The following is a 22774-nucleotide window of genomic DNA, read 5'->3' on the forward strand; positions in this document are numbered from 1 at the left end:
TAGGAACTGTAGCATTTTTTTTTCTTAAACGGATGGTCACGATGAATTTGATAAACCAGTGTTTTAGATTTTAGTCAGTCCTTACAGTACCCATGTTTATTGCCTATAAATAAAAAAACAACAACAACAACAACAAAAAACCCACTCCAAAGCCTCCAGGGTCGCAAGCAAACAGGAGGCTGAAGACGATCAAAGGAGCAAAAGAAGTGTGGGAGCAAAATCCATTGTAGTGAATCAGACGACTCCCTGATAGCTGCAGATCCTGACTGTAGACTATGCAGAGCTGGGCTAGTAATTACATCTCAAAGAGAGCAATTCATTTGTATTTTGAATTGTTTCTCATTTCCATATTTTTATATATTATATACACAGATGAAACCCTAATGAAAATGTCATTTTTAAAGTAATTCCCAAGTTATAGAATTTTAAGTGTTTCCTTTTGCTCCTCTTGTTTTCTAAAGAAACCTAGTTTAGATATGCTATGTTAAAACTCAAAAGTTATTTTTAATAATAAAATATTTCTATCCAGATATTTAGGTGTATATGTAATACAAATGTAGACTTTTTATTTTTCACTTGGTCACAACTATTTTAGACCTCTCTCTGGGCTCTTATTTTTGCCCATCAGGTGGCGATGAGAGGCTAAAAATCATCCTGGTTGTAACTATATATTTGCGTAAATAAGATATTTAAATTGATACGTGTATCTTATTCATTTTTGCTTAATATATTGCTTAATATATTTATTATATTACTGTAACTTGAAACCAAGTCATTGCTTGAAACTGCTTGGAAAAGTTTTCGGTTAGTTTCACGTGAACATTAATTGGCAAATATGACAGTCTAGTATTATGACAGTTTAGTGACACATTTAAGGCTCCTTTAATATTTATCCGCAATGTTCTTAATAAGCTGGACCGGGCTGCTTTGTCGTACTTGATTTTGTAGACCATTTAACCCTTAGATGCACACGTGGGGTCAAAAATGACCCCACGGGTTGTTTTTCTTCAAAATCTTTAAAATGCAAAGTTGTAATATATTCATATTCCAGGTATTCCTCATAAAATATGTTTGTAACATGAGGCCATTTGCATTTTTATTTATTTTTTCATTAATTTAAAAAAAATGCAGTTTTTGTATCACTACCCCACTCTTCCACAAGTGGGGTCAAAAATGACCCCAAACAGTTCCTATGGAATCTTCTATGAAACTTTCATTCTTAGCAACTCTGACTGACCCACTTACACTTCTGATGGATCAAGAATTAATTTTTACACAGTAACATACATGATTTACAGTCAGGGCTGCACATAAGTGGTCTGAAGGTGTGCATTCGCTGTCAAAATAAAAGTATTCCCGGAAATTCTGAGAATACGCACTTCTTTTGCGGTGGAGGAACACCAAAGTAATTGCTTATGGAGCTTGCTTCTTCAACATCTTTAAGAGTTCTGAACAAATGTCTGTCCTCCTCCAGAACATCTAATGTACGCAAACAAGCGTTCCAACTTCTTATCTGTTACGCGTCTTTTATTTTGACAGCAAATGCTCACCTGCGGACTATTTATGTGCAGCCCTGTTTATAGTTTCCTGTGCATTTCAAACATTGTCCTTTCTGATGTTTTTTTTTTTAATATTTAAAGTAACATGGCTGCTATGAGGCCAGCTAGGATCCCTGTGGACCTTGCCCTATAAATGATCCCGGACGGATGGGATGAAGAGCCCATCGGAGGCACTGACTCAGAATCTGACATCTCAGATATAGAGGACCAGACTATTGTCCCCCCCACTGAACAAGGCCAGTCAGACACAGAGGAGTCCTCTGATGAGTCCTCTGAAGAGGAAATGGATATTGAGTCTAACAGAATGAGCCCCTCTTACTGCTCTAGCCACAATATTCTGAATTAGTCGGCCAGGGCTTGCACCTGGGTTTAGTACTGTCTCCCCAATAGATGCATGGAAAATGTTCATGTCTGATAATATAATAGAAGAGGTGCTGACATGCACAAACATGGAGGCACAAAGAGTAGCCACAGACAGGGGAAAAGAGTGGAAAAATGCAATCAAATATAAGCTCCTGGCCTTCATTTGATTGACCATTCTTGCAGGAGGTGAGAAGAACTGGGATGTACCAGTCGGTGTGTTTCTTGGGAGTCCTCTGCGTAACCCATTGTACAAGGCCACTATGTCAATTCAAAGATTTAAAGATATTTGCCGTTTCTTGCACTTTGATGACAAGAGGACCAGAGCCTACCGACTGAAAACAAACCACATGGCAGCTTTCCGCTACATATGGGGCCTGTTCCTGGTCAAGTGCAGGCAGAAATTCATCCTCAGTGACTGTGTTACAGTGGATGAACAACTTGTGCCTTTCAGAGGGAAGATCCAGCTTCTGCAAAGCAAGCATACAAAAGTGATACAAGTGATACAAAAACTGCAATTTCTTAAAATTAATGAAAAAATAAATAAAAATGCAAAGGGCCTCATGGCACAAACATGTTTTATGAGGAATACCTCAAATATGAGAATGTTACAACTCTTTATTTTAAAGATTTTGAAGAATAACAACCGAGTTTATAGCAAAATGCATTGTTTCTATTTGGGGTCATTTTTGACCCCACTCGTGGAAGAGTGTAGGTATTGGTAGGTTGTGCATCCAAGGGTTAAGGAAACATTCTCGAGTCGAGCAGGGTTTTATTTTGAAATATTTGTTTCCCGGAAGTAGTATGAAACCTGTCCCGCGAGAGCACAGCTAGCTAACAGAAGTTCCTGTTTGCTTATGGACTAAAAGTCCCTTCCCGATGGGGCAGCTGTCAACATGGGTGTGTTGCGGCGTAAACTGTGACAACTAAAGCCAAGATGATGAACGACATTTTGGAGGAGCCGGAGAAGGACTCCCTGCTGGAGGCACAGCAGGATTCGCAGGGTTTGTCGGTAATGTCAGCTAAACCTAGCTAACGGGGGAGGATAGCTAACTAGCTTAGCTTTTGATTTTTGACATTTCGCTAATTGGGAAATCATTACAAATTTCATTATAAGGATGAACGAGACTTCGTTGATAGACCTTAATAAGTGTGGGAGAAATTAATGGAGAGTGAGTGAAATGAAAAATTATCAGAAGTATAGCTGTTTTTGCAAATCGAAAGGACTAAAACTATAGATTTTAATTTCTCTGATATTCTTTGGCTGCTGCAATGTAATAGCCCTGAGGAGGAGCTGGAGCTAAATCAAAAATGAATCCAAACGAGATTCGTTGCAATATTAAACCTATTAACTAATTAATTCAGTTTCTATTTCTGTTTTGTAAATAATATCACTAGGAGATTTTTCTAAAAAGATGATTAATTACAATAATATTTGACTGATGTACAGTACTGTGCAATTGTCTTGGGTAGCTTCTCATTTCTGTATATTTTTCTGCAAAAATGGGAAATAGTTGCAGTGATTTTTTTTAAACTTGTGCAAGTATGCATGAAAATAAGGCTGTTGCTTGGTCTGAAATACACTGGGAAGCCATGTTGGGAGAAAATCCTCCTGAGTTTCTCTGACAAACCTGCTACATAAAATACAACAGTGCTGTTACAGTTTTGATTCTCTTTCTTCCTGGTTGGTGTCTGGCATTCATTCATATGCATCTTTGCTGATTTGACAAAAGTCCAACTGGGATAACCGCATGTTTTAAGAGCTTTCCTTACACGCCTATATTACTTTTCTTTTTGTCGGTGCTATAGAGTACTGACTATCCCATGTTTGTGTTCCAGTGGCTGGTGGGAGTCACAGAGTAGGTACTGGAATGTGTGTTTCCAGTAAACTTAAAGGTTTAGGCTTCTATCCTCCTCAATGATCACAGCACATACCAGGGACAGTAACCTATTATCCTTCGTATCCTCCCTGGTGAACCTTGTTTTTATCCACTATTGATTTGTTTGGTAAAGGCTTCTACTTGTATTTTGTTTGTTGACCCAGTTGTCATCCATGTATCAGTACCAGTGGCTAGGTGTTATCCCTTTGAAGGAGCCCAAAGCTTTAATTTCCACTTCCTCTGTGTAAAGGTTGGGTGCAATGGGTTATAGGGGGAGCCCATGGTACATCCGTGCTTATGTCTGTAGCAATCCTAATTGTTTTTGATATATGTGGTGGTAAGGCAAAAGTGTACTGCAGTGCAAATCTGATTGTAAAGCTAGTTCTGTTGTGTAAGGAACTTTCTTTACTCTTACTATACTCATTTAATGACTGTCTCCAATGCCTCGGTTGTAGGTAGGTATACAAACGAAAAGGTAGACAACATAAAAGGACGCTATGGTTTAATCCTGAATGAGTGCAAGTTTGCGGACCTTGTTGGTGAAGTCAGTGGAGTTTTTGAACAAATGTGTTTTTTGTAACAGGCTACTGATAAGAAATTGTTTTTTCTTATGGTTTCTCTTATGTGTAGATGCAACACTATTTTATACCTTAAGTTAAGTGTTTTTCATGGTTGAATGTTTCATAAGTCTGTGTGAAGTGGTTTTGAAAAACTTTGAAAGACCTTCAAAAGCTGAGAAAACTGTTGCTCAAGACATGTGAAAAGATTAGAAGACAGCTTCTTGGAATCAAAATACTTTAAAAAATGAGTGGTGTTTCAAGACTTTACACGGTGCTGCATATCTTGTTTTGTCCTTTTGTTCCACCCTGTTATTGTAACATGTAAACCATTTTATCTTTTCAGTGATTTTCACCATATAAAGGACAGTCACTTCATTTCATTGTACAGTACATTGTATTTTGACAGTGAAGCTGTTAATTGAGTAATTTATTAAGTAAGATACTGATTGTGCTTTCAATTTTTGAAACTTAAGGGGCCAAGTAGTGGCACAAGACCTAAGAGCATAGATGGCGGCATCAGGCCTGTGGAAAAAAGAGGACCTTACATCATGTCCAGAGCGCCAGCCATCCATCTCAAACTACGTAAGTATTTCCTCACCTCAAACTGTTGGTGGCATAAACACGTCAATTTTATCCCTGTCTGTAGGTCACCAGTCCTCCTGTGATTGTTGTTTTTATGAGGTGATTTATGCTGATGTGCATGAATAGTGTTGAATGTGCACCTAGCAGGAAAATAAATCCTGAGTCATATGACACTGTTGGGCACTCTCAGCTTAACTTAGCCACAAAATATCTTCCTCTTGTTTTTTTTGTTGTTGTTTGTTTGTTTGTTTTAATGCAGTGCTGCCTAGGGGCCTGAAGATCTTAGCCTAGTCTTTTTTTGGGGCCCTGTCCCTTGCACAGAGTTTCTTTTGGATTTTCTAAATCTTGTAATGATACCACGTACAATGTACAATAAGACTCTCATCTTATGTTTTTCACAGAGTGGTAAACCACTCCCAGTCTGCCTCTCCCTGGGATGTTCTTTATATACAAAGTCATGTTACTTATTAACTAAATAGATGTTAGACATTTCATTGGATACAAAACTTTTCTAGTCAATGGTTCATACATCTCAATGTATTTTTAAAAGTGCATAGGAGTGTTTTTAGTCTGACTCACTATGAAATTCGTAGGTGTTATGAAAATGGGTTATAGGTTATATAGGTTAAATTTTTCTGCCTGTGCAAACTGTCAGTATTTACTTTCATTCTCCACTCCCTCTATGGTCAGTTCTGCCCTAACAAAAATGTCTTTTGTTATCTCAAGAGAAACACAGGGAGATGGCGAGGAAAGCGCTGAAGAAGAAAGCTCTCTCACCGGGGCCTCCAGTGACGCACCAGCCCAGACAGGGAGCCAAGAGGTCAGAAGAAAAGAATATCAAAGAGGAAGCAGCTTTTTGTGATGTCAGCATAATGAAGATGAACTGTGATTTATTATTTTAATGTTGTTTCTGGTTGTCTTTTGGGTTATTTTTTTTTTAGGATGGTGAAATATAACAAGGGCTATGCTGCTTTGAGTCAGCACGCTGAGGATACTTTGGTTGCAATTGACTCAGACAGGTATGGTCAAACCTGGTATTCATGTTATTAGGTTAAAACAGTAGTACACTAAGGACTAACGGTCTGGTGTTATCATTCAAATCCTTATCTACTTATTTCTGTCCAAAGAATGTAAGATGAATCAAGACGTTAAACTCATTTAGACGTTAAATGACCACATGTCTAACCCACCATATGTCATATCTTACCAATTCAGGTTAGTGTCTGTAAACCTATACTTTACAATCTACAATCTAAAATGTAAACCTGTTAAAAAAAAGTCAAAAGGCTTTTAGTAGACAGTTGAATTTTACACATCAAAATGACTGAATTTATTTATGTATGTGTAAATTTATGTTTATATGCAATCACAAGTCAATGTCTTTTTCAAATCGTCAAAGAGAAAGCACACCATTTCAAATATTAAACAAACCAGAACACTTCATAAATTACAGTTGCACTGTTAGGTTTGATATTTATTTATAGGAGTTTTGAACTCTTCCAGCAAGCCCAAAACATTAACATATAGTGCATTATGATTGGTGTTTGGGTCCTTAAAAGTGGAGGAATCTAGAAGAGGTAAAATCACAGCAGCTGTTTGTAAAAGACAAGCGATTACATAGAATAAGATGTGGGTATTTGTCCAGTATAGTTTTGTAAATAGAAAGTATACTAGTGCTTCTGGGTTAATGAAGGCCAAGAAGCCGGATTATAAAATACACCCATGATGTGCGATCGATAATGAATTTGATATAAACTGTAACACAGAATATACGAATGTAGTCCAAAGGCAACAGCATGTATGCATATAAGTAAAGTTACTATAATGAATAGCGTTTAATAACTTGGTCTGTACAAGTATTTTCCTAACTGTTAAATTAAAACAGGCCCATTTTCTGTAATTCAGTCTAACCTTAATTTTCTTCACTGGGTTCTCAATTTGCTTTCTAAAATTTGCCTCCTAAGTTATGAAGAATCTGTCCTTCATGTCTTAACAGTGATGAGGAGATTGATTTTGAGCAGTATTCCTCTGGATACTCTTCAGCTGAGGTGAGTTATTTCCACAGGACATTTTTTAGATTCTCTTCGAATCTGTTACCATTGTGTCAAACTGGTTGGGTGACTTTTAGCCACAGCATGCTGAACTATAGTTTATGTTCTTATCAAATCTGGCTTTTTGATTTTTGTTTTAATTTTAGCTCCCTGCCTTGGTGCTTTTTTCACAAACACATTGGATTGACTTGTCAGCACACACCACTGAAAGGAGACCACTGAACACACTACCCTTTGCACCACCAAATTACATGCAAACTTGGGATATTTTTTCTTGATTAGCATTCAAATCTCTCAATGACTATAGAAGAGAGACTTACCACAAAGCACGAGATAAGGCTAATCAAAAAGGTATTGGCTGAAGCACATGATTATTATGCCAACAAAGATCATTCAGCAAGCAGGTCATTTACAGCTGCACCAGAAATGCATCAGACATTCACAACTGGTAGCAAATTGTTTTTTGTTTGAATTTGTACGCATGCCAGAAACGACATGTACTGAGTACATGTGTGAATAAATGTGAGAATAAAGGATAAGTTTTACTTCTGTTATTTGTCTTTCCCAGGCACTGAGTCTCGTGATTTAAGATTATTATCTTGGTTTGTACCTTGTGGCAAACTCTGTCTTGTTCTATTCTAACAAGACATACAGAGACTGAGTCATAAAATCTGGAAATAACTTGGCATGTTTCACTTCCAGTTCCTTCCTCTTGAGGTTGGTGGGTTTTTTGAAGGTTTTCTGGTGACAAAAGCTTTAGACACTTTCAAGTTTACTGTCCAGCATGCAGGATGCAAGTAGATACCCCCATCATGAATTTGGAACCTTTTACATGTCCCAGAAGTGTTTGCTAAAGAAGACTTCAGAAGTTGTCAGCTATAATGGATACATTACAGTTGAATGACTTCCACATTGTCACCAAAAAGTTTCTAACATTAGTGTTTTAAGTTTGATCAAGGCTGCATTGATTTTTAAAGATTTACATTCCAAAACTAATATAATAAAGTAACATAACAAAATAACATAACAACACTTCCAAGCTGGCTTACAAAACTATGTGCTAAATGGATCATCCAGTACTTTTGTACTCTTACTTAAATCTTAAGGTGCTTTTTACACCAATTTGGGGCAGTTTGGGGTTTAGTAGTTTGCCCAAGGACGAGGACACCAAGAGCCAGGGAATCAAATCATATGCCTTCTGTTTAATAAATGAACTGTTCTACCTCATGAGCACAGCCCCTCACAGAGTGCAGCAGCCCTTGATAGACTTGCCTTTAAATATGTAATTTTGAGGGGGGCAGACTTTCCATGTAAAAATTCATTCATTCATTAAGTAACATTATTTTTAAGTGGTTACACTAATCTGGTTGCATCACATCTCACTTATATTCTGTCTTTGCTCTCCAGATCCATCCTGATTTGAGCAAGCAGCTGCTTCAGGATGGCTATCGCCTGGATGAGATCCCTGACGATGAGGACCTGGACCTGATTCCACCCAAAGCCATGGGCTCCTCTGTGTGCTGCTGCTCTGAGGGCCCGTCCTGCCCCATACAGTGATGTCAGTGCAGTGACTCAAATCTAACAAAGTCTTGGCTCCTGCTTCAGCTTACTTTAATGACTGGTGCCTGACGCCTTCTTTGTCACGCAGCTCCACTGCTGCACTGCTAGAGGACTTCCAGCTCTAAAGCCAAACACCTCTTCATGCAGGACTGCGTGCACTGAGATTGCTCAACCCCCTTTGAAAATGCAGGTGGACGTGAGAACAAGCCTTATCCACTGTGACCCCAAAGCTTGACCTATTTTTTTATTTATTATTTTTTTCTTTTGTTTCTTAAAAAAAAATAGGACTGTGTGAAATGCTAACTACACTACTGCTCCTAACAGATTAATTCAACATTTAGGATGATGCCCTTGTTAACCCAAGGGTGAACTGGTTACTGTCTTTTGTAATCGGGCAGTTACTTGTGCAACCCTCTAAGCATGACATGCATACAGATATGCTATACAGTCTTACTGTTTCAGCTCTTTGGTGAATCTGCATTACCCAGTTATCAACCAACAGCTACATGAAGTAATTGCACCTTGTTTTATCAATGACATTCCCAGATCACTGAAGTATTAACTATTTTTTTTCTTTAAAATTACATTTGAGTTTTATTCCTAAATGAAATGGCCACCACATAAATAGTCATGTCTCAACAAAAATAACTACTTACAATCTGAAAAAATATATAGTTTTTGAATGGACTCATTAATAACACACATAATAATCACTATAAAAGGTCACTACATTTTACAAGTTGTAATTGAGAAAACTGCGACAAACCGAGGAGGACTAAGGCATCCTCTCCTTAAAAACAAAAAAACAAAAAAAGGGTCATTGGACAGGATTGGATAAGGACAAAGTGAAGCATACTAGTATTCTAGTTGGCAAATGCCACACTGCTGTTTAAGGCACAGCTGTGAGCAGATGGAATAAAGTGCTTTGATAGAAGAACACATGACATTTAACTACATTTGGACTTCATAGAAGACATTATGTGACATTTGCATTTCAGTTTTTATTTGATATGCAACATGGTGTGGTTGAGAAAAATTCAAATATGGATTTATGTTAAAGACTTTTGTGTTCAAAGATGGATATGTAGCATTTTGGTTTAGAGCCTCATTCAGGTTATGATTCAACTAAGAGTTACTTTATTTTATTTATATATATATATTTGTCATTATTTGTTGAAGACACTAACTATTGTGACACGATAACATGACAGCAGATCACCATTAGAATCAAACTTTTAGTCCAGCCTTATGTTATTTTATTTAGCTTATACTATATGTTGGCCTCATTTTCTGTGTTATGTGTTGCTGATTCCTACATAATGGACACACTTATGTACTGAAAAAAATTAAACTGGAAGACAATTTTTCTTTTTCCACTTTTAAAAATGTATGTGTTCACTGACATGCTACAGCCTGGTTAATATTTTACTGTTAACTGTTTGAAACCATAGTAAAAGGAAAAAATGTTAAATGTCAGAGTAAGTGGTAGTGATCACTTCTCAGGAGATTTGTTTGTGTGTATGTGTGTGCATGCGTGAGTGATGGATGGATGGGTGGGTGTATGATCATAAATAGAAATTATTTGGTTTTCCACTTACATTTACGAAATAGAAATTAGGAAACTGCACAACGAGTCAAGTGCAGGGAGGACATGTGGCTGCTATTTTACTGAAATACTGGCCACTCTGTTACTTCCTTTGCTGTGATGTTAACTCTCAGTGGTGTGAGTAAATGATATAGCATACCACTTGATCAGCATAACAAATTGAGGACTGGAAAAGTGACATTTTGTGCAATGACAAAGTAGGAACCTTGGTTTGTACTTTACAAAGTTGGAATCAGTTCCTTTTTTCCCCCTCACACCTTTGCACTGTAAGGTGTTAGAAAATCTTACCTTACTAGTATTTGTCACACACACCATCTCCTCCCAGCACTCCTTGGTTGTAATGTGGGTGTTTAAGGAATAAAAGCTGATTCTACTATAACACTTAAGTGTGAGTTACTCGATACAGGTGTGAACTAAATGCTTTAAAATGGACCAGCTGAATTTAGTGTATTGATGCCGGCCCTGGCTCTGCACGTTCTTATGTACATACAATTTTGCACTTAACACCAGTGGTCAGTAGCAAGTACACTTGACTCACCTGTACTATGCAACTATTGGGACAATCTGTATGGTGTACATCCCTGTGATGAGATAGTGTTGTTGCGTGCAAAATGCAATAACAGGTTGTTTTTTTTTATGATGGTAAATGCTAATCTTTTTATTTGAATTGTATTGTTAATTGGTTTACATTAAAAAATAAAAATCAGTTGATTATGCTTATGTGTCTTATTTTTGATTAGCTATTATTAGTTGTTCTTTGGTAAATGGGTAGTAACCACTTGCCTGCTACTATGTGAATTTTCAAGATATTAAAACTCATGAACTCTTTAAAACTTCTCAAGGTTTCCTGTGATATCAGGCACGTAGACATTTGCAGCTTTAAATCCTGGATTTTTTGAGTCCTGGACCTTTATGGATTGGACATCCCACAGACTCTCAGTCAAAATAAGATTTGGAGAATTTGTAGAACAACCTTTTGTCATGTCCCTCAAAGATTTTATGCTACTGAACCATTGTTGCTCTATCAGAATACATTTTGCTCTTTCTTTTAGCGTTTAGTTACATTTACATGAATGTTACGTTTCATAGCAGAACATTCACCAGAATAGCACAGAGTTCTTCTGTGTTTTGCTGCTAAAAAAACTGCAAACACACCTGAAACTGTCAGTGACACCAGGAACATCTCAGAGGACGCGCACATTTTGATCACATTTTTCATCAATCAGTAATTTAAAAAAAAAAAAAAAAAAATCCACCTCAGATGTTACTTTAATAATAATCAGCACAACAGCATCAATAGCCTAATTTGTTTTTTTCCCTAACAGCCCTCACAGTTTCAGAACCACTGCTGTCAGGAGATATTCAGTATTACAGACTGCACCTATCTGTGTCTTCACCGACATGGCTGATTACTGCAGTTGTAGTAGTTTTTACTTTCATTCAGCACTTTTGTTTTCATTACTTTCCAGGCTGCATTTTCTCACTTCAATTTGATTTTTGTTGGCAAGTTTTCTGGAAACACATTATAATAACCACACATTATTAAGCATTTGCAAGATGTTAGTTAATATGTATTTCATCGTCAAAGTATTACTTCTTCTTAGTATGTCGTTTATAAACACTGATATGAATGCTTTACTGTTCCTTAACAAGCTCACCTATAACGTGTTCAACGACAGCATTTTTAAATTTTATAAATGACGGATTAACAATTTCTAAATACAGTTACATAAATTACATCAAGCATAAACAAGTGTTTTATAAATACTTGAATTACATTGTAATTCATGAATAATTAAAACAGTTACTAGTCGTTAGTAAAGCATTTTGTGTGAATCTAAAGTGAGGACAATCTATGTCTGACAAAGCTTTACAAATGAAACTGAAAGGTCAGCAGGACCTCGAGACTCAAACAGGCCTCAGATATCTTCACAAGAGACAAAGGAAAGACACAAAGCACAAGGGGATCCAGCACATACAAATTTCTACTGCATGATGCAAACATAATTCACTGTTTTTCAGAATAATGAAATGTATGTTGGGCCAGAGACACAGTGGTTAGCACTCTTTAATATGGTTATCAGCCCACCCTGTGCAGCTATAACAGCTTCAACTCTTCTAGAAAGCTTTCCACAAGTTTTAGGAGTGTGTTTATGGGAATTTTTGTCCATTCTTCCAGAACCGCATTTGTAAGATCAGACACTGATGTTGGGCAAGAACGCCCGGCTCGTAGTCTCCACTCTGAATCATCCCAGAGGTGTTCTATCGGCACTTCTATCAGCACTCTGTGTAGGCCAGTTAAGTTCTTCCACACCAAACTCGCTCATCCATGTCTTTATGGACCTTGCTTTGTGCACTGGTGTGTAGTCATGTTGGAACAGGAAGGAAATTGTCCAAAATGCCTTGGAATGCTATAGTATCAACAGTTCATTTCACTGGAACTAAGGGGGTGAGCCAAACTCTTTAAAATCAACACCATACAATAATCTCCACTCCACCAAACTTTACATTTTGCACAGTGAAGTCACACAAGTATCGTTCTCCTGCCAACCACCAAACCCAGAGTCATTCTTTGGATTTCCAGATGATTTTCTGTCTAGAGAACAGGTTTCGACTGCTCTAGAGTCCGGTGGTGGCGTGCTTTACATAACTGCACCTTATTTTTTGGTGGTGTGAGGTTTAAACACAGTTGTTCAGCTACAAAAACCTATTTCATTAAGCTCTCTACACACTGTTCTTGACCTAATCTGAAGGCCACATGAAGTTTAGAGGTCTTTAGCAAATGTTGGCGACCTCTGCACACTATGTGCCTCGGCGTCCGCTGACCCTGCTACTGTAGTAGTAGGGTAAATATTTAGTAGTGAGGAAATTTCACAACTGGACTTGCTGCACAAGTGGCATGCTGTCACAGTACCACACTGAAATTCACTGAACTTCTGTGTGGGTTCTCAATCACCCAGGTCATTTTCGTCTAAGGGACTACCATGGAAAGAAAGTTTTTTGAAAGTTAAAGAAGTGGGTATTCGTCAGGGTTCAGAGGAATTAATGTACAACACAAACACCGAACCAACAGCTATTTACATATCTCAGTTTCAAAACACATAAGCATCAAAGCCTTGTGACCAAAATGATAAAGAATAAAAGTAATATTGTTTATATATAGTTTTTGGTTACTTTTTATAAAGTCTATTTTTTTTATTTCAGTTTACTATAAAATTTTCCCCAACACATTTTAGTTGTTAGTTTAGTTTTAGTTAACTGTAATGTCCTTGGATCAGTTTATGAGCTAAGCAGCATGAACCATACACTGTCTGTGGTTTCCTCAAGGGGGTAGCAGGGAGCCACACTGCAATTTAATGATTATGCTGCGCTTCAACCTCAGCACAGCCCTGTCCCATTAAGTTTTTGTAGAATTATTTTAAACCTTGCCTAATAATAGTTCATGTTTCATTTTTAAAATTAATAGAACAGGTTGTTTTCTTTAAACGGGCCGACTTACTAACCGTCTACCTATTGAGAGACCAATATCCATGTGCAGAAAGATCAATTTCAAGCTTTAAAACTATCCATTTGTAACTGACAACATCCACATCTACTTGTGCTTACATTTTCATATACTGTGCCTGCATTTGGCACTTTAAAATCAGTTCAATACCTTCTGAAAATATACCATTTTGGTTCGAGGTTTTCGTTGATCTTATGCGAAGAATTATGGATATTCAGACCATGCGGTGTAAAATAAAGACTCGGAATTAACACATTACAGGTAAAAGAGCTTAATAAAAGTGGTGAACTGAAAAGGGCTGATACTTGTTGCTGTCGCTGGGCGGGCCTAACGCTGTAGTACGCCATGCTGGGGGTGTCAATTGAAGGCGAGGAAAAAAACCGACTGGGAGTTACCTCAGCGCTTTCCGAGATATGAGATCTGGCCGTTTTCCAGTCGGTGCACTTTTTTATTAAAGAAGAAAACCCCAAAAATCACGGGGCAAAAAAAAAGAGCGAAAGAGACGCACACGCATTTGAAGAGGTCACCCAGAAAAACAGCGTTCAGCGGCTTTCTGCCGGCGGATCAGTCGGAATCTGCGGTGTACGCTCGGAGTCTCTCTCCCCCAACCCCCCCCGTGCGCGTGCGCGCGTGTGTGCGTGTGTTTACAAGTGTTTGAACGACTGCCAAAAGAAGAAGGGAGGAAAACGCCAAGGAAGGAGGGATGGTGGACAATTCAAGCAGTAGTAAGGCACAAATGGTGAGTCGGGGTTCTGCTTCTCGCCCTTTTGCACTTTCCTAAACGGCAGCGAGCTGAAAACGCTCCGATTGTTTTTTTTTTTATTATTTTACGGCATTGGCTCGTTCAACGTTGTAAAATTCAAAGGAAAATAACTTTTTAGGGGTAATCTGACTTTTGGTAGGTTACTTTTATTTATTAATTTGATAGTTTTTCGACAACACTGTAATAACTTTATTCATTTTTCCCTAAAGCGTTGTTGCATATTTTGCACTTGTTGGGAGTATCCTGAAATCGTATCCAGGTTTGAGGTTGTGGCACCTCACTATATAAACGCGGAAAATGTGTTTTGCCAGTTTTTTTTTTCTTTTCTTTTTTCACTTTGATGGTTGTTTATCTAGTTTAGTTAAACTAGTAGTTAATCTAGTTTATCGGGATAGCTACTTTTATGATTGTAGATACATGAATATCCGTTTAACTTTCTTACTAATACACACGTCTTACTGCGTTGTCGTTTTGACAAATTACTGCAATACTTCCTTAAGAGCTTAGCAAAACTCAGAGTGGGTTACTGCATTTCAATTATTTCCTCTAATTTTAACAGAGATTTTTCTGTGGCTGGTTACTGTAATGTTTACTTTCCAAACTCTTTATGTAGATTAGTCCTTTGTGTAAAAGTTTGATTTCGCTACTTTCTAGTCTAGTATTTTTTTTCTGCTTTTATTCATGCTCAGGTTTTAAGAGCTCCAGTTACTAGCGAGATTTTTGTAATTTTTTTCAATTTCTTTATTTAGCTTAAAATAATTTAAATTTGTTGTTGGGATATTGTAGGTTTAAAAGTACACAAGCGTTTTACTTCTTTAATCTGAGGAAAATCATGTGGGTGAATTATCCAAATTTGTTTGAGTTAATGTTTAAATTGGGCTTCTTTGGCTCCACTGTAGCTTTCAGGAGTAATTAGGTTTCAGTATACAGTAAGTCATCCATGACTCCTCTCTTCCTCTCACAGCCCGGAATGTCTCAGGAGCCTGGTGTGGCCTTTCCTCCAAGCACCTCCGCAGGAGGAATGAAGCTCGAAGCAGTTATGGAGCAGCTCCAACGCCAGCAGCAGGCACGATTAGAAATGGAGCGCAAGGAGAGAAAGATACGAGAAGCCCACATCATGTACGCTCAGCAGGTTGCTGCCCAACAGGCCATCTTAGCAGCTGCCCGGGCTTCTGGAGCCAGCTTCATGGGGAAAGGCCTGCCTGGAGGCATCGCTGGTGGTGGATTGCCTCCCCGGGTGTCCAATCAGAGCAGTGTAGACTCAGACAGAGAGGATGACGAGGACAGAGGTCGGGATTCTGGAGATGAGGACGATGACAATGAGATGATGGAAGGGGATGAGGGCAGCGATGATGATGAGGGAAGCGCCAGTGGTCTGGAGTTCCTCCGCAAGCAAACCCTTGCTTTACAGCAGAATGCCTCACGAATCCCAGCCCGTCCATTTGGCAGTTACTCTGCATCGGCTCCCCAGAGGGCTGCTTCCCCACCTGTTAGAGTGAAGCAGGAACCTGACGAGGGCCTGTCTCCTGCAGGGGCACACTCTGCTACTTCTCCTAATGGACAAGCTGACTGGGGCTTTGATGACCACTTTAGACAGGTTAGTATCTTGCCAGTTGTTGCCCTTCTTTCCACAGGATTTCCTTTGTAATCCATCTGATCCTATTATGTCCTTTCACAGTTATCTCATTCAAACATAAGTATAAAACTTCAGAATTTAAAATTGTCCATCTTTCCTTAAATATTGCAAATCAAGGCAGAATTTTTTTTCGTTTTGTTTTTTTTTATAATTTAAATTATCACTATAGTTTACTGAGATCCCAATAAGTATGTCCTTATACTGCTTGTCAGTTTTCCATTTAGGGTCTTGTTTGTATTCTCAGTCCAGCCCCCTGCCGTGAGAGACAACTTAATCTTAACTGTGGCTTGAACCGCTCCAGGAGTATCTTTGTGAGTCCCTTCAAATCTCTGCGGAGGTTTGACCGCCGATTGGCTTTTGTGGCAAAAAAAAAAAAAAAACTACTAAGTGACTGCTGGCAGAGGGCCAGGCCAAGGCGCAATGTTTTCACGCTCACTAGTTCTCTCCCCACGCGCTCTCATTTTGTATGCCTCTCTCACTCTGTGTCCCTCTTGGCGCTTTGCTTGGGCTCTGGTTTGGCTCTGATCCAGGTAGTGGAGTCAGGCGAGACATAGCTGCTGTAAGGCTGTGGGTGGTTTGCTGGGTCAGTTGGAGGATTTCGGGTGGGTGGAAAGGTTGGATGTAGTACACAGCAGCAGCAGTCTGTCACACCCCACTCTCGCCTCCCCAAGAGTCAGGGCTCTGTGCCAAGTGTAGGCTACTTTCACTTGAAAGTAAATATTGCCTCAGCACAGTCTTACTGAACTCTGGAATGCCAACTGGGAACCAAGCCGAGCTGCATGTTTTAGCATCATGGCAGGTTAAAGAGAGCGCAGCAGGCTGCGGGTGATATAAAAAGCCTTAGCTGTGCAGTAGTTGGCAGTGTCGCAAATATATCTGTGCTCTATCAGTGGGCTGAGGGTGCTGGACTATCATGTGTCGGGATTTTATTACTGTCTATTTAAAGGTAAATGTCTTTGCATGGTGCTTCTCTAATTCACATTTCCAAATTTAGCTTTAGAGCGTGTACATTTGGTAATGACACGTAGAAGTGCCACAGCGTGAGATGGTGAGACAAGCCAGTATATAGATGTTGTGGAAGGAGGCACAACGTTGTTTATATTGTTCATTTGCTAAAGTCACCGGCTTCACATGAATCTTCACACTTTATCGAAGGGATGCTGCTGGGACTGTTTAAATGGAGAATAAATGAAACTGTCTTTCTTATGTTCTTCAATATTTATTATTTTAAGTGCTGCTGAAACTTGGCAGTAGATGTCATTGGCAGTGTCAACACCAGCAGCCTTATTTCCTTTCGGGTTAATTTCCATGTCATGCCAGCATGAGACACCATTGACTGTCATCAGATGAAGGTAGCCTGTGGGTTTAATGGCCATTGTTCTGGTATCCGGGCTAAGGGGTACATTTCCAAGAAGCTAATAGCTGATTGTTTTCAGATTGGACAATGTCTTCCTCTCTTGCTCTTCCCATGGACCGCTTGTGTGCATCGAGCCATATGCTCGCTCAAATGTGATTGGTCAGTGATACTTTGATTATGAAAGAAAACCAGAAAGCCTGTTTTTTTTCTTATGCCCATTGCCTATAGATTCTGCATAGTCATATACAGAATCTGTACACAGAAACACACCCCTGTTCCTGTTCTTATCAGGATAATTTTACCCTTACAGACACTCTCATTGATTCTACTCTGAATGAAACCAGGTATGTGTGCAATTAGTCAACTAGATAATTCTTTTAAAAAGTTGGTAAAAACTGTTTTTACTTTATTAATATACAACGGCAGTTAACTGTTGGGTCTGAGATTTCATCCCCTGGAGGCGACAATGGAAATTTGTAAGCGAGCAAAGTTAAAATAACACAGTTGAACGGCCCCGCAAACAGTTGCACTTCTCGTGCAGTTATTTTAGAAAACTAATGGTTATATGTAGACTTTGTCAACATCAACTGGCATAACAAGGCACAACAATTCTGGACAAGCATGTGAAGTTTTTTTTTTTTTTTAAAAAGCTACTGGTATAGCAAAACTAGCATTAGCCACTCTCGGCAAACTACGCTGTTACACATGGGGCTAAGTCAGCAGCATTTAAAATGTTTTAGCAGCTTCAAAAGTCTTTTAAATACTAGAGTATTTCTACGAAAGACCTTTAACGTCTATTCTTAAAAATTGTGTTTTTTCAAATTTTCAAAGGTTTTCTCAGTGTTTTTGATTTTAGATTTGCCAATTTGTAAAACTTTCTACTCGCATTTCATTAACAAATTAGTCACTAGTAGAATCTTTGCTTAATTTGCAAGCTAATCTGCTAAGATAAGCAGGTATGAGCTTGTTTCAGAATATGCCTCTGGCATCAAGTGCTGCATTAATCTGAACAGTTAGAAGTATTCATTAGATTATATATTTTATTCAATTAAATTAAACTACTATTTCTGGACGTGACTAACAGGCATATCAAAGTTTGATTGTCATGTGACAAATCAAACATGTGACAAATGATGACTATATAGTTTCTGTTTCTGAATATATGTATAAAATTGGGCTTTCCTGCATTGTGTGGGATGTGTTTTAGTTCCAGATGTCAAGGTGTCAGAATGAGTGGATGAGTATTATTTGCAGGGATGAGCAGGCTTTGTCTCGGCATTGTTAGAGCTGAAGATCATAGCAGCAAAGTTGTTGCTGACCAGTGTCCTATCTGTGGCCTGGTGTCTTTTATTATAGAGTGAAGGCTGAGCCAGGGGGTTGGGGGAGGCATTATGGGACGAGAATTGGTCTGGCCTTTTTTTTTTTTTTTTTTGTTTCCTCCCTTTTATCTTTCCTGTCATTATGTCAGCTCTGCAGTATTTAATGACGGCTCATCTCTTCAGGCAGTTTCAGGTTGCACCGCTGTAGGGGGAGGGGGGGCAGTAGAGGCAGAACAGTTTTTTTTTCTTTTCTTTTTCTTTCTTTCTTTTTTTTTTTTTTTGATGTCATTGTCTTCTGGAGGCCGGAGACAAGCCTGGCGGATGCCACAAATACCAACCCGCTATAATAATGGGGGGAGCACATTTATTATGTTCTAAAAGCAGTGACAGAGGAAAGATGAGACGACAGCTAAAGAGCCAGTTGGATGGAAGACCATTTACATTAACATTTAAATTTCATGTAAACGGTCAGATTGGACCAAGGCTTTTATCAAAAGAAGTCTTTGTATGATATCTGCCATGCTTCTTGAATCATAGCAAACCACATTCGGAGAGAGACTCCGGATTTCATTCAGCACATCTTAATGACATATGAATAAAATAATAATGCTCATGTGCTAGTTCACCAACAGTTTACTGAAATAAAAGTGTTGATTGTAATGATCTCTAAACAATAGGTAGAGTGTGTCAGATATGATAATGAACAATCAGTGTATACAGTATATGTAACATATAGATATGAAGGGTTATTTGTTTTAGTTTTTTTGACTGCACACAAATGTTGATGGACTATACAGGTCAGACTGAGTGGACAGACATGGTAGCCAGTGTTTTCTTGTCAGTGATGTATGTATGGTGACCTCAGCCCCATCCTAAACAGCAGAGTAAATAATTGTCAAACAAGGAGATGGACAAAGGCGTCGCGTGGTGAGAGAGCTGGACCGGATAACCGACCGGCCCCAGCGCTCTGGCCTTTGGACAGAGGCTACATGACCTCTGTAATCCAGCCCCCACCCGCCCCACCTCTCCTGTCACAAACACACACATATCCAGTGTCCTCCTCTTCTTGCCATAATCAGTCTGTGACTAATTGTTTTAATTGTGCCTGCAGATTGTGTACTATGTCCAACTCTATTGGCAGCGATATTGCTTTGGTTGGATTAGCTGGATGTTTAACATGTTGTGTGTTGTGTGTGTAGAAGCAGTAGCCTTGTTTTAGGTTTAAGAGTTTACCAGTTTAAATCCAGATTTTATTTGAGGTTTTGAGTTTTATGTATGTGACCTATGTCGTTGTAGAATACTGAGAGCAAAACGGTTTGGTTCAATCTTCCTTGTGTCACATAAACTAATGGCCATGAATATTAGCAGAGGACATTTAGATTATAGTTTTGCATGGTAATATATTTGCATGCAGTTGATTTACATGATGCCTGAGTAATTACCCTTTGCAGCCTGATTAGATTTGTAATTTTATTTGCTTAGACTGGATGACTTTTTGTTATGGAGATGCTGAAAACAAGGACAGGGCTGAAAACCTACTTGCCTTAGCATTTCAGGCTTAAGTAAGTCAGTGCAACAAATGAGGCCCAGTCAGAACAGAAAAAAGGCAGAATAGGTGTTCGAGTTGGATGAAGGATGCGTAACACAGGGAAGTGGTAGAGATGCACTGATTGATTACCTGATGACTGGAGTTGGGTGTTTTATTTAAGTTGATCTGCCATGGCTGGCTTGTCAGCCAGAATTGAACAATCATTTTATCTGACGTTCTCATAATGATAACAGTGTAGCCAGTAATGTCACTGCTGCCTTTATGGACTTCTATTCAGAAGATCACTGGTTCAGTTCTAGTCGGAGACAAAAATCCTATTTGGGTTTGTGTCAGAAAGGGAATCTGGCATAAAGGTAGAGGTAGAGCAGATTATCAACCAATTACAAGGTTGGTGGTTTAATCCTTGGCTGCTTCAGTCTGCATGCCAAAGTATCCCTGGGGAAGATACTGAACCCCACGTTGCTCTCCCATGCATTCATTGGCGTGTGGCATAGAAAAATGTGTATGAATGGGTGAATTAAGCATTTGCGATAGAGCACTACACCACAGAGTGCTACAGTAGAGTAGAAAAGTACTATATAAGAACAAGTCCACTTACCAAATCTTCTGTCCTTTATATATTGCAGCAATTTCAGTAAAAGTGATGATCATGCCACAGATGGATTTAATGACCAACTCAGTTATGCCAACATTGTTTACATAAGGTATGCAGTTGTGGAGAAGATGTAAAACTACACCTAGAAGGGATTAAAGAAAATATGCAGCCAACCGGACCAATTTGAATCCGATGTCTGGCCAATGGTTATGAATAAGCCCTGGCATCGCTATCACCCTTAAGCCCTCTTTTTGCTATTTACTACTTCTGTTGAGGCAGCGCTGTTGCATAATTTAGCTGTCGCCCCAGCAACATCAGCCAGGAAGTGGGGAGCTACACAGCTGCAGCAAGGAGATCAATAAGGATTGTGAATGAGCTTTAAGAGGTTGGAGTGTTTGCCCGAATTTTCCCCTCATTTATGATAGATGAGCAGGACACTGTATTTAGCAAACTGACTTTTAGTTTGAATTTTGACAGGTTTGCGGAGACTTTACCAGCAGGTTGCTGTTTTTGTTGGGCGCATACAGCTGTTTCTCCATGTCTTATGTTGAAGTGGGAGAAAGGAGGCCTCACTGCCATATATGCCAGTCTGACCTTGTTTGTGCTTTCTCAGTGTTATGTTGTTTTCCCATATGCCATAACTGTCAGTGGGTTTTAAAAGTACTGTGTATTATTTTGTTTACTGGAATTCCTGTTATGTTGATTTTATGAGGCTGGAATTGCTGTCTGACCTCTGCTTCCACAAACTGCCTGCAAATGGAGGTCATTCAGATGAGACATAATGAGGAAGGCTGAGTTCCTTTAAAACATGCTGCAGTGCTTGTTCAGAACGGTAATGCGTGAGATTTCTGCCATGCTGTTGAGCCACACAAGGAATTGAAAGCCTCAACCCTGACCGTTCACTTATTGGTATAAGTCCTAACAACTGCTTGCATTTTCAATTAATTAATAATTGAAAAATGCTGAAAAAATCCTCTTTTACAGCCCAATAGGTGTTTCTAAATTTCGTACTTGTTATTTAGCACAGTGTAGGTGGGATATGGTTGTTTGGTTCTTTTTTAATCTTCCATATGTGTAGCACTTTTGCAAGTAAAAATTCTATCTACTTCTTTTTGTTTGTGGCAAAGTAAATTCCACAGTTTCTTTGTTACACGCTTTACTGATTTGCACTCTAATCAAAGTCCTTCTAGATGCCACTCAGCATCTTTAGTTCCTTTTGGGCAGTCATTTTGGGATTACAGTCAGTTGCAGATTATCTCAACTGGCTGTAATTTCAGTTTCACACCGACAAATAAACTGCATGTATATGCAGTTTATCTGCCAGATTTGATAACATGCTTAAAAGGTTTGTTGCCTAAAACCTAAAATAAGATTTGAAAAGCATTTCTTTTTCCCCACTGGAGCTTATGCTTTTATTATGATCTATACTTCTGTGGAGTCCTACAGATTTCAGTTTAGATTTTGTGTGTGTGTGTTTCTCTAATATCAATGGTCAAGTATATTTCTTGTTCAGTCTTTCTTGTGAGCACAATTCTTTTTAAAAACCTTTTCGGCTTTTTTGTCATGTAGATAATGACTGCTTTGGACATTAAAACTATTTTACCTAATTTCTAAAATCTGCCACATTGATTTCAGATTAGACTGGCTAAAAAGGTCATATTTCAGCTGTGTTTTTAGCGCATTAGTGTGAGAGTCCCTTTCTTTCTATATGTCTTCATGTCATACATAAAATCAACCACAGCAGCATCATAATGAATGTGAATCTTAAACTGTTTACTGTTTAAGTTCCCATAAACGTGTTCGCGTTTGTTCCTCAAGCACTTAACTCTTAAAACTCATTTCCCACACTTTGTTTGGGGGATCTTTAAACAGTATTTATAACACAGTGAGGT

At 38.7% G+C, this 22774-nt stretch overlaps 2 protein-coding genes across 2 annotated transcripts in view; both read left to right on the plus strand.

The window, feature by feature from the left end:
• Positions 1-2559: 2559 nt before the first annotated feature.
• fam219b (family with sequence similarity 219 member B) lies at positions 2560-10874 on the plus strand. The gene is made up of 6 exons (XM_084928488.1): positions 2560-2931; positions 4833-4941; positions 5668-5761; positions 5883-5960; positions 6938-6989; positions 8400-10874. Exons 1-6 carry the CDS (start codon positions 2857-2859, stop codon positions 8547-8549), a joined length of 558 nt encoding a protein of 185 aa, XP_084784614.1. The 5' UTR covers positions 2560-2856; the 3' UTR covers positions 8550-10874.
• Positions 10875-14005: 3131 nt separating this feature from the next.
• Positions 14006-22774, plus strand: part of LOC146393249 (AT-rich interactive domain-containing protein 3B) — a 59515-nt gene continuing 50746 nt past the window's right edge. Inside the window, exons 1-2 of the mRNA XM_084928557.1 lie at positions 14006-14402; positions 15391-16023. Of these exons, the coding sequence (XP_084784683.1) occupies positions 14367-14402; positions 15391-16023 (669 nt within the window). The 5' untranslated portion in view covers positions 14006-14366. The remainder of the gene's footprint in view (positions 14403-15390; positions 16024-22774) is intronic.

The sequence above is a fragment of the Perissodus microlepis genome, chromosome 1 (assembly GCF_051167445.1).
Source record: "Perissodus microlepis isolate ML-2025 ecotype Zambia chromosome 1, ASM5116744v1, whole genome shotgun sequence".
Lineage (NCBI taxonomy): Eukaryota > Metazoa > Chordata > Actinopteri > Cichliformes > Cichlidae > Perissodus > Perissodus microlepis.